Source organism: Anolis carolinensis, chromosome 4 (genome assembly GCF_035594765.1).
Source record: "Anolis carolinensis isolate JA03-04 chromosome 4, rAnoCar3.1.pri, whole genome shotgun sequence".
Taxonomy (NCBI): domain Eukaryota; kingdom Metazoa; phylum Chordata; class Lepidosauria; order Squamata; family Dactyloidae; genus Anolis; species Anolis carolinensis.
In genome coordinates this window covers 46,484,634-46,497,490 of record NC_085844.1, presented here as the reverse complement: position 1 = coordinate 46,497,490, position 12,857 = coordinate 46,484,634, and the positions used below count along the sequence as shown (strand labels likewise).

General features: G+C 35.2%; 1 protein-coding gene across 9 annotated transcripts in view; it reads right to left on the bottom strand.

Moving 5' to 3' along the window:
* Window positions 1-2,997: 2,997 nt before the first annotated feature.
* Window positions 2,998-12,857, bottom strand: part of plag1 (PLAG1 zinc finger) — a 36,846-nt gene continuing 26,986 nt past the window's right edge. For 5 of the 9 annotated variants that reach the window (XM_008116167.2, XM_008116166.2, XM_008116168.2 and 2 more), the window contains one exon: window positions 2,998-8,884. In XM_008116167.2, the coding sequence (XP_008114374.1) occupies window positions 7,633-8,884 (1,252 nt within the window). In that variant the 3' untranslated portion in view covers window positions 2,998-7,632. Of the gene's footprint in view, window positions 8,885-9,423; window positions 9,783-12,623; window positions 12,663-12,857 lie in introns of all 9 variants that reach the window. The other 4 variants (XM_008116164.2, XM_008116165.2, XM_008116162.2 and 1 more) reach the window with 2 other exon arrangements.

Below are 12,857 nucleotides of genomic sequence, written 5' to 3'. Positions count from 1 at the left end.
GACAGATAACAGCTGTGATACTAAATTTAACAAGGGAATGATCCATCAATGACCAACTCCAAGACCATTTCCATGAACCCCACTAGGGAGTATGATAGGCAGCTGGGTAGTTGACAGAATCCCCTATAGAGAAGAAAGATCTATGTGTTTTGGAAAGGACTGCAGATGTTAAACTGATAGTACAAAATTACCACTTTTAATGTAAAATGAATTTTATTGAATTATGGGCAAATTCATGATGTTAGAATGTGGCTGATTGACAAGTATTTGGTTTACAGAAAATATTGGTACAAGGTTACTGAATGTAATTGATGCTATGGATTTTTGATGTGCAATTGATATTAACAAAGGAAGTCTTAATGCAAGCTTTCTACACAAGGGGGCAATCTTGTCCTTTGTCTTGGACGTGACCTGTTGAAAGAATAATTTTGAAAGGAACTACTTAAATGAGCTTTGCCATACATTTAGTTTTTTAGTACATCTTTCCTCTTGACAGTAAGAACAATATTTTCTTTCTATTCATACTCTGTCTCCAATGTATTCCAGAATAATATTCTATTCAAATCTAATCTCTGAAAACAAATAAACTTTTCTCTGACTGTATATGCCCGACTCTTTCATCTGTGCTCAGTGAATGGAAGTCCCAGTAAATGTGCCTTTATGCCTGGGATTTGGGGATAGTGAAGGTAACATTTTCTCTCCTTGTCATATTAGAATCCGAGACTAGACACCAATGCTGAATGATTCTAGTTGGATAAAGTATATGTCTGCATAGTTCAGGGGTGGAAATCATGTGTTTCTGCAGAAATTTACTTACAACTCCCAGTATACCTAACTGGCAGAACTAGATAGAGATACTGTTAGCTATAGTCCAGCAACAACTTGGGGGCTGCATAACTTCCCATTTTGGAAAATTTCAGACTTTGAAATTCAACACCACAAGGTATTATAATGACCATTATCTAATCCAGTGGTTCCCAACCCTTTTTTGACCAGGAACCATTCTCCAACGTTAGTACCAAAAGGGTTACAAATCAGTTTTTGGTCAACTTTAGATTCAGTTTGGTTATTTGGGGTGCTAATTCAGAAAATTGCATTGGATAGGCCACATCAGCTCTAGTTTATGAAACAGAACATATGCCGTCCAGTAGTCGCCATTTGCTCGCCCACAGAAAACCATATTTAATAATCTATAGCTGATGTGGTCTATCCATTGCAATTGTTTGAATCAGCACCTCAAATAACCCCAGGAACAGGCTTAAAAACAGAGACACCAAGGCGCTCCCCGCTTCCAGGTGCCGTATGAAATGGCCCTGCTCAGAGGGAGGGAGGAGAAGCAGCAGTTAGGCTTGTTGTTGTGCCTTTCATGGACAGTCAGCCTCTTCCCCTCCTGACATCCCTGTTGCCTCAGCACAATAAGAGATTTTGTAAGACCAGTTGCTCTCGCTGCAACGGTGTAGTAATGGTGAGGCCACGGACCATATTTTAGTTCTTGGGGACCACAGGTGGTCCACGGACCACAGGTTGGGAACCACTGATCTAGTCTTAGAAAGTTATCAAACAAATTTGTGGAAGCCAAAGGTTATGAATGACTACTACTCAAGAAACTCACTGAGTAAACTTGTGCCAATCGTGTTAGCAAAACCTGAGAGTGATTCAGGGATTCTGGCCATGAAAGCCTTTGACAACACCTACCTGAGAGGTTTCCTGTAATGATAAAATTTGTCCAGAGCCATGAACTCCACAATGAACTCGCTGGAAGAAAAACAGTATATAAAGTTTATGTTGAAGCAGTATCCTTCTACAGGCTGTATGGTGTAGTGGTCTGCATACTGGATTAGGACTCTAGGAGACAAAGGTTTAAATCCCCACTCCCAGTGGCTGACCTTTGGGCAAGTCATACTTTTTCCAGCCATAGAGGAAGACAATAAAAAAATGACACACACACACACACACACATATATATGTATGTATGTATGTATGTATGTGTGTGTGTGTGTGTGTAAAAAGGGTTGGAGTCAACTCGAAGGCACATAACAACAAATAACTTTATCAATAGGAACATCAGTGAGAGATGATGTTGCAATTGTACCCTTATGGGCTACCAATAGGCTTTGTTTGGCCACTGTAGAACAGGATGCTGGACAAGATAGGCTTTTGGTCTGATGCAGCAGGACTCCCTTTGTGGTACCTGGGAGAGCCTCCTGCTAACTCCCATTTTTCTCCAAATTCCAGTGCAATGAGAAAGCACTCCTCAGTTATCTTTAATTCTGTGAAACCCCACAGTAGTAAATTGTAGTTATTGATGTTTCTGCCATAAGGTAGAGTCAGATTCATTCTACTGAGAAAGAAAAAGGCACTAGAGATGACGCAACTAGCTTTGTTTTACTTTCTCATCTAGCATTTATCATACCTGATATTTCCTTGTCCCCATTATTGGAATGTTGCAGTAGTGGCAGTTACAAGAGCATTATTCAAATTGAACATCATTGGTATGTTAGGTCTTCACTACTGAAGATTAACTTCAATAGAAAATCTGTAAACTCTTGTGGAAAAGTTCTGGTTGGAGGGAATGTCCTTTACTCTGTGGTAATATATGATGATACAAAAGAGGCTAAGAGATTCTAGCATCTATGGAAAATTCTAAGACTTACCCCTTGGCTCTGGATATTAACATCATAAAAAAAGGAATTTCTACTCTAAAGCATACTCATAAATGCTTTTTAATCGATTTTGGGACACAAATACAATAATTATCTGTGATGTACACAGTTCATATAAGCCTCTCATAATTTTTGTTACTATCATTGCAATGTCACTGATTTTCATGAGTTGTTCTCAAGACCTTTGATTTGGGCAAATCGTACATTGAAAATACCACCTTCTTTTTATTTAAATAGTTCTCAATTTACTATTAATCTGTGACAAATGTTTTGAGAATTATCTTGTGTCTTAGTAACTGTTTGCATAATCATACACACAAAAACAATACACATATTTTTACATAACTAAAACCATTCTGTAGTTTTATTGATATTTTGTGGAGTTCACATATTTTGTACAGCAAACATAACACTGTAGGCCACAAGAAGCTGCAGCACTATTGTTTAATAGCAGCAAGTTATATTTTTATCAGGGTATGTGGACAATAAATAGTCTGTTTCTTTGGATATGAATGCCTAAATTGAATTTTTGCTGCAGCTTCATAATGTGATAGCTATTTTACAGAGCTTATACACAAAAATATATATGCAATCTTTTGTCTATATTTTATACAAATACAACAGTAGTTTGTGAATACATTTTAAAGTACATATACATGATAAGCAACACATTTTCCCATATCACAGGATAGTAATTTTAAAAGAAATACACAAATTCGGTCTGGAATGCATTTTTCTATTTTGACTCAAAATCTGTATCATTAAACAGTTTTTTTCACAAGTCCAAATATTTTTCACTATCTAAATATTTAATTTCAGCAATCCACATTATGTTCAGATGTCATTCTTTTAAAATAGTTTCCGTTTGTCAAGATCGAATGGGCCCTTTGAGACAAGCATGTTCTTCACTTCACACCATATCAAAAGCCCTCTTTTCATTTTCATCTTCTAGTTTTGAAAATAGGCTTATTTGGGTATAAATTTGCATGTCCAAGTTTCTGATTTTGCAAGTGCATATGAAAACATGGTGATATACAAAATTCATTAATAACAAATTAAGTCACAGTATAAAAATATATCATACATCTATAAATCTAATATAGGCCTTTCTCTATGGATAAAAATACATCAGTCTAAATGAGACAGAGGTCTGTAGCACCATGAGAGGAGCTGTATCCCAAGTTATATTAGCAGCATGATCCACTATAATATATTTGCAGGAGTGTTTCTGAGAAGATAAAACATTCATTCTGGTTCAACTGTACCACTGAAGCTTATATTGAAAATGTTTGCATGCCATAAGCAATAGTTCTGTGTCAATTTTAGGGTTAAATACTTGTAACAACATGGCCTTTTAACACACTACACCCTTATAAGTGTTAAGGGATTAGAACCCACTTTTTACCACATGATTTTAAATTGTCTTCTCTGTAATGTATAACTGGTGACAGTTTTCATTCTATACTGACATGATACAAATAGGCAGCTGAACCTACACAATGTATTTCATAGCAAATAATGTGTAGGCTTTATTACTAAGAGGCATGTCATTTTAAGCCGCTAAACCAGTGTATGAGACAAATAAGAGCTTAATCCTTCTCTTTATACAGGCACAGGATCAACCCTATGCTATGACAGGACATAGTATTTTAAGAATACTGCTTTTTGTAGAGTCTAAAGATTGCAATTCTATGCATTTTTACTTAGAAGTATATTTAATTGCATTAAATAGGTCTTCCAAGTAAACATACATAACACTGAGCTGTAAGGCTGAACTCTAATGCCTAATTTCACATGTGTAATTCCCAATGAAATGTATGGGACTTAGCATTAGTGTGCACATGAATGCAATCTCTAAAGTGTTAGTATACACTTAAATGGTTTTGACCACTCACTATTTGGACTGGTATGAAATGGCAGTAGAAGATGGCATAGACGAAGTATGTAAACCTAGGAATCTACTGTGTAAAAACCCTTTTAAAAAGACACACTGGTTCTGTGCAATATAGCAAATTGACATTAACACACTTTAAGATGTACCTGTTAAAACTTTACAATGTTTACAATTTTGTACCCAAAGCATTATATCAAAGGCCCACATATGTCATCTAATGGCACTTGAAAAATTATAATAGATTTATAATAGAAAGCATAACCTGTAAGAAATTCTCTTTTATAAGGTTTAGGTTTCTTTTTGAAAGTGCTATATCTTGTATTATGTGTAACATAGAAGTTGATCGAGCTTTAGTTTTAAAAAACACAACAATTACAACAGCCTACAATATATATAGAGCTCACTAGGCAAAAGATCCTGAAAATATGTACTCTTAACATTCATTATTAGCTTAATAAAGCAATCAGGTCTGGCTCATGTTTTTAGTCAGTATATGGTTTTTGAAAACCTCTACTGCCAAATGAATAAATCACTCTATTCCACAATTCACTACTAATAAAACACAAGCAAATTATATATAATATATATATATATATATATAATATATTTAAAATCCATAGTAGAAGTTTAGAAGTTACTCAAAGGGTGGTGTATGATCAGCCAGCACACACCACCCTCCACTTTTTAGAATTAACCTGGTAACCTCAAAATAGGCTTTAAAATTGACATTTTGAACTTCTCAACCATTTCTCTGCCTAAATGATAGTCATAAAGCACTAGTGTGTAAATGCCTATAATGTCATTTTGCTTCCATATACTCATACATCTTACCTCAGTGACATGCCCACAAGGTGTAGCTATCTACTGAAATACTAACTGAATGAGGTTCAATATCTTGTCTGAAATTCTACTACTAATTTGAAGTGCACCTGTCTAATTCCATTTTAGAATCTGAAGGAACTGCCATAGCAATATGGAGCCATCATATGTATTAAGGCATACTGGAAAAACTAGTTTTAAAAAAATCAAGTTAACCAGCAACTAACACTGAAAACAGATAACATTGTTGTAACACACTTTATACATACCATTCCTGTCAATGTGCTAGGCTTCTATTAGAACCTAAAAGGTTAAAACTAGTTCAACTCATTTTTTAAATGAGTAAAAGGCTTTTTCAACAGCTGTAAGATGGTGTTTCTTTTGAAAAAGTGGGAAAAATGGGAAAGGGAAGACCAGACCTCAAAGTGTTGGTTCAGTGATGCGCTGAAGGTATTTACTAAAAGAAAAAGAAGAGGGGGAAAAAGAAAGAAAAGCATTTCCTTGTGGGATACCACTCCTCTGAAGAGTTAAAGCCTTTCTATCATTTTATATAAAAAAAGAGTATTCAGAAGAAAATTTGTACTTGTTTTTTGCTATTTGGGTCATAAAATAAGTTGCAACATTAACAATGGTCTGATATGTTTTTTCCCCCTTAAAATGATGGTGCTAAATGGCTGGAAAGCAATATTGAACGAATCATTCCACTAAAGATACATCTTAGCAATCTGTTTCATAGAAACTAAAGGAAGCAATTATGCAGCAGAGCTAAAGTCTAGTTTGAGAAATCATTCTCATGGCATATTGGAGCAGCTTGCAGAATTTTGAAAAGGTACTTCCTCATTAATACATCCTTATTTTAATGCCTTTGGAACAAACATTTATAAAAAGTTACCATTCAGTAATAAAATTTAAATACATCAGTATAAAATAGTAAAATCACACCTGCATATTGTTTCTACGATAAAAAAGTAGAAACTAATGACATACATATTGGGAGCCAAAGCTCCTTAATGGGAGCAACTTTTGTTTCTGTGAAGTATATTTAGTTTAACCACTTGAAAACCATGTATTCATCTGTACAAACTGGAAATAGCTATGCATTTAAAATCTTCCTAAAAATGATAAGAAATAGAATGTTACTAAACTAGATTTTGCATTTATATCACAGTTTTCCATCTTTTGTTACCAGAATAGAGAATATAAGAGTATGTTTTGAAAATAAACAGCAATTGGACTTAACAGCACAAGTAGCTATTTTCTTGTTATTCTTCCTAAATAACCTTGTATGTCAGGTAAAAGTGGCATAAGCAATATGCTTTTACTTCACTCCTAGGAGTCCTGTTATTAATTCTTGGCATTGAGAAAAATCACTAGACAAATACCCAGGTGTAGTAACTATTATTACCACTAAGTTGTTGCTTAGGGTGACATTACACACCATGAAATATAATTCAAGAGGTCCACTCCAATGAAAATATGAAAACTGTATTTGCAAATTTACATTCATTTTCATGTTGCAAATTCATCAAATTGGCAATATGTAAAACTTTCTAGCTGGACTTAATCTCACCTGTTTGGTGAAAGTTTAAAAGATATACATGTTACAGAAAAAAATGAAAAATTATTTCTGTTTCAAAGCCAACCTTCACTTTGTACTTGCTGATTAAGATTTTTTTTCTTGCCAAATTACACTGCTTCATAATTGCACTTTAATGAGAAGTCATTCTCTAATTATATGAAATTATTTAAGTGAAAATAGCAAGTCCTGGCCTTCTAAGAAGTCTTGATGAAAAAAAGCTGTACTTTTTAGATTGGAATTACAAATTTACTTACATTTAAATGTTATGAACAAAGTCAAAGTTGTTTTCCTCAATGCTATTTTTTTAGAACTTGTCTGTATTAACATTGTTTTGTTGTTGTTTTTTTTAAAAATAGTCACTATTCAATTGACAAATAAAATTATTGGATCTTTGTGAAACTATAATAAGACAAATAAAATGTCTTCAGAAAGGTTTTCTTATAATTTTTAAAATGTGGATCTACTGGCAGTGAGAATACAGAGACTGTTTTAAAACCCAAAGTAAACAACTGTGAATGTACACATTCAAAATATCTGAAGAGTTAATTTGAATTTCATACTGGCTTAATGAGATTGGTACTGTACAAAAGTAGATTTACAAATGATATAGTAGGCACTACATAAAAATTGTCTAAGGCATTTCTAAAAATAAACTTGTCACAAGGCATTTTTTCATCTTATTGGAAAGCTTGATGAAAACGTGGTAGGGTTGTGGTTGTGTTTAGACTACTCGTGAAAGCTGCTGACAATGAATGCAAAGAACCAAGGCCGATACCATTACCAGGGTCTTGTAGATCGTGTGCCTGTGGAGGAAGGTGAGTCATTGATGAATGTGCTTCCTCTTGAGTGTAACTCATTCCAAGATTTCCAACAGAAACAGAATGATTAAATGGAGGTCCATTTACTGGTATAAAATTGAATAATTGGGAGAAGTCCAGTGATGGTGTGCTTAGAGGTTCAGTAATAGAAACAGCACTTTTGGAAAGAGATACATCATCTAGCGGGCCTATTTGAGGATCCAGCCCTAATTTAGATGAAGATGCTTGAGAATCTCGGGATGAAGAAGGCATGCCACTTTGCAGTTCCATTAAGTAACTTTCAATTTCCCCTTTCAATGGCTGCTCTTTATCAGTCATGGAAACTGTATATGAGGTAGAACTGAGTGGATATTTTAGAGATAGCTGGTGAGAAGCATGAACAGATTCCATTTCTATTGGACAAGGCATACCTAAAGGTAATGATGTGGCAACCATTTGGTGTGCAGATGCTGAGCTCTGCATGGACTGAATCTGAGTATTGTAGAGATTTAATTGCAAAGTGTTTGTAAATGGCTTTGATGTCAGTTCACTGGAAGATAAAGACATTGCTGGAAGTAGCTCATCTTTTATAGGCACAGCAACATTGCAAGTAAAGGGGTCTAGAAGGTCCATTGGCTCTGTTTTGACTTTCAGAAGTTCTTGGTTGTGGCTTTTCTTCATATGCCGTGTTAGGTGATCCTTCCGGCCAAATCTCTGTGCGCAATACTGACAGAGGAAGTCCTTTCTTCCAGTGTGCACCACCATGTGTCTTCGGACATCCTTTCGGGTGTAAAACCGACGATCACAATGTTCACACTGGTGCTTTTTCTCCTTTACTCCACCTGATGATTTGCCTGCATGAGTTTTTAGGTGCTCCAGCAACACCCCTGTGCTTTCAAATGTCTGCAAACATACTTTACAGGTGAGGTCACCACTTGTTGCAGCATGCAAAGCCAGGTGACGCTTAAACCCAAGCTTCGTGTTGTAGTTCTTTCCACATTCTTCACACTTAAAGGCTTCTTTATTAGGATTATGTGTATGTAGATGATTCTTTAGATGATCTTTTCGATGAAACATTTTCTCACAATAATTACACTTGTGGGTTTTCTCAGGAGAATGAGTAGCCATGTGCCTTTAAATACAGATATAGTCTGTAAGTATTAATTTTGATTAAAAAGTATATGTGTTCATTTTAGCAGCAGCAAAATACTAAGCTATTTTTTCATAGGAATATATTATATAGGAGACATAACTATAAACAATATATATATATCATCTTTCAATATAGCAATTCACATCTTACAAGCCATTTCATTTCAATTGACATTTTAGTTAGACATTTTAAAGTTATTTTAATAATGTATTTTATTATATGTCAATACTTCAGTTCTTTCCATAACCAAAATGGAAAATCAGCCATACACTTCAACAGAACAAATTTATACAACTGAAAAACTGTAAATTTTTCCCCTTCCAAAACACACAAAAAACTTCAGATATTGGTTAATAAAATTAAGCACTGCTTATAATTTTACAATCTCAATCTATATTAACATTTCCTCCCTGAAAATCACCTCAACTGTACACACACACACACATATATATATACGTTTAAAAAGCTTAAAACGGCCAACAAATAATATAATCTGAAAAATAAATAGAGTTTAATACCTTAGTAATTTGTACTTAGAAACAAAGGCCTTGGTGCAGTCTTGTTGTGTGCACTTGTAGGGCCTCTCTCCTGTGTGAGAGTATGAGTGAACCTTTAATTTCTCAACACTGTTAAAGGCCTTGTCACACAGTTGGCAAGGAAAGTTTTTTCTTGGTTTGGATTCACCACGCTTACGTTTCCCTGAAGGGACTTTCTGGGTATCTCTTACTTCTGACAAATCACCAGGAATGACAGTGGCCATCGCAGCCTAAACCAGGCCTTCTTGTTGGACACTTGGGAATTGCCCAACTCCACTAAATGATTTAGCTTTAGATGGCTTCTCAAGTTTCATGTGGTCGTTAAAGAAAGCAAAAGGGGACTGGAAAAAAAAATAAGAAACAACTATTTGTAACTAAACTTAATTTTGTAGTTTACTTGCTATGTGATGCTTTTGAATAAAGCTCATATAAAATTAGGTTCAGCTGGTCTAATGTAATACATGTAGACTAATTTCAGCTGTTTATCAAAGCTCAATGTTCACTGCTCAGGATGGACAGATCCACATGTACCCTGACACTTCACATTGCATTTTTTTTTTAAAAAAACTAATTCTTTAAATAGTAGATCAGCGTTATAAAACTGTATTCAAGCATCTAAAAACTTATTTGGCTGTGCATGCCAATTTAAAGAAAGTTGTTTCAGTAATTTTCAAGTATGTTAATCTGTATGATAAATAAAAATGATGTGGCTAAAAGTGCATGCTTTCTACTAAAGAAAAACTACACAATTCAAAAGGGCTATAGCCCAAAGTAGACCCACATATTACACAAGGGATCAGTTCTGGAACTCTGCATAATAAAATTTTCATGTAAAATCTTGAAACCTTTTCCAGGGAGAGATTTTGCAGGTTGGGTCTTTCCCCTGGCCAGCATGCTGCTAAATGCTGAAAATATTGTACAATCAAAAAATATTCCGCACTGTCCCCCAACTCACCTGCTGCTCTAGAGGGGAGACTAGCTAAAGGGAAGACTCATAAGCTGGGGTGCAGGTTGCCTGCTCTGAGCTCCCAAAAGTAGCCTCCTCCTCAGGTGCCAATCTGGTGGGAAGCCCAGCTGTGTGGAGCCATACACCTCTCTCTGCCAAAAAAGCAGTTCATCTCCTTCCTCTGATGAGAAAGGAACAGCCAGACTTCTGTCACTTTTCTAAGTGAAGAGAAGTGTTACCAGGTTTTCCACCAGATATGACATCTGAAGATAGGCTAATTTTGGGAGTGTGGACAATTTGGTCCCCAGCCTCCCTCACCTTCGTCCTTGAAGTAGGTCTTCACATATAACTGAACCCATGTAATATGAGTAATATGTGGGGCTACTGTTCAGAGTAATAAAAGCTACTAGCCTAACCATGTATCTTCTCTGATATGTTTGCATAGGGAACTTTTAAAATAGAACAATTTAGTCCTCATTGGGCTGTAGCATGCACATTTTCAGAATATGTTGATGGGTCTTATATTAATTACATAAACTAGAATTCAGTGACCAAGGTCTAAGTTTAAAATTCTTGTGCACAATATGATGGAGCATAAATTTATCCATTTTTCAACCAAATTATGTAATTATTGTGTTGTCGAAGGCTTTCATGGCCGGGATCACAGGGTTGTTGTATGTCTTTCGGCATACATATATATACCTCACAACCTCTGAGGATGCCTGCCATAGATGTGGGCGAAACGTCAGGAGAGAATGCTTCTGGAACATGGCCACACAGCCCGAAAGACATACAACAACCCTATGTAATTATTGTTTTAGAAACCCGTGAGCATGTCCTTTTTTTACCTGCCACTATAGGATTTTGAGTATAAAATTCAAGATGGGACCACAAATATCAAGGCCAAAGAAACTATTAAGGAAACAGATTCAAAGCTCAGTATGTAATAGACAGATGCAGTTTGTGAGAAAAGACAAGCATAAGCAAAGAAAGTGCCATAACAAGATTTATCTTCCCCTTCCCAAAGTGAATGGCTGCATACATCCTCATAAACAATTGCGCAGGGCGCTTCAGATTTTCCAGATTTTAGAAGACAAAAATAGATTCTAATAAAATCAAATCTATGATCTGAAAAAATAAACATGTAAAAGTTCTAGTTATGATTAAACCGCCTGAGTCCCCTTGAGGAGAGAGGGCGGTCTATAAATAGTTATTATTATTGTTGTTCTTGTTGTTGAGATTATTCCCCCATTTTTTTCTTCCTCAGTGCTCAAGATTTTTTTTTTCATTTGGTGTTATTATTTTTATTTTTTCCTAAATGATCTACATCGTAAGATCGTAATTAACTGAACAGGGCAAGATTGTTCACATTTTTCTCTTGGGTTAGTTATCTTTATTATGCAGGTTAATCTGCATACTAACTAGTATTATTGCTTTTGGAAGGAATCTAGTAAGGATCTTTGTCTCTAGATAATATCTTTCAGTAGAATATGGAGATACCAATTACTTGTCTCCCCAACATATTTCATATTCTAGAGACATTGTGGGCCCTCTAGGGAAAGCTGGAAAACCTTGGAGCTGCATGGTGATAGGTTTTTCATGAGTAGCATGAGTAGAAAACATCAGTTTGACATCAATTTATACAGCTTATCTTTAATATCAAAAATATGATTAATCCTGAAAGGCTAGTCCTAAATTCAACTGTTAGTCCGAACTATAAGTATATCTACTGAATCAATGGAATGTACATAATGTACATAAAGGCTGACTTAACTAATTTCTATTGAATCCATGCATCTGATCTTAACAAGAGTTTAGGCCCTGATCTGAATCTTTCACAACAAACAAATAATAACTGCATATTTGTTGTGGCATAAATGGAAATGGTTTTCACTAAACTAGAGTACAGTAACTCAAAAGTATTACATCTATTTCTTCTCCCAATTAACAATCAAATAAATTAATCACAAGTCAAACATAAATGAATATGGAATAGATTTAACTTATTGCCTCCCTTATTTTCTATGGAAAACAATAAAGTGTATTCAGGAAGAAATAAGAAAAGATGCAAAACTAAGCTGAGGAGCAAAAACATGTATAGACAAATATTGTGGACCACTATAAGAAAATACAATGCAAAACCTGTGAGTTAGTGCAGAAAGAATAATTAAATGCAAAAGGTATTTACAGAAATGTATAAATGGGTCAGGAAAGAAGGGACAATTAAACAGCTTACAGTGCTTACTGCTTCTTTAGTTAAGACCATCTTCAAGCACTGTAAAAGAAGGTATAGTTATGAATTTATGGCAGTTTTATTTTGCCACAATAGTTGATAAACTTGGCCAAAATATTTTCAAAACCCGTTTCTTAATACTCACAGTCATAATGTTTGGGGGTGGGGTGGGGGGGTTGCTGGTAAGCTTTTAGAACAGGCTGGGAATCTGCGGTGCTCTAGATGTTCTAATAGCCC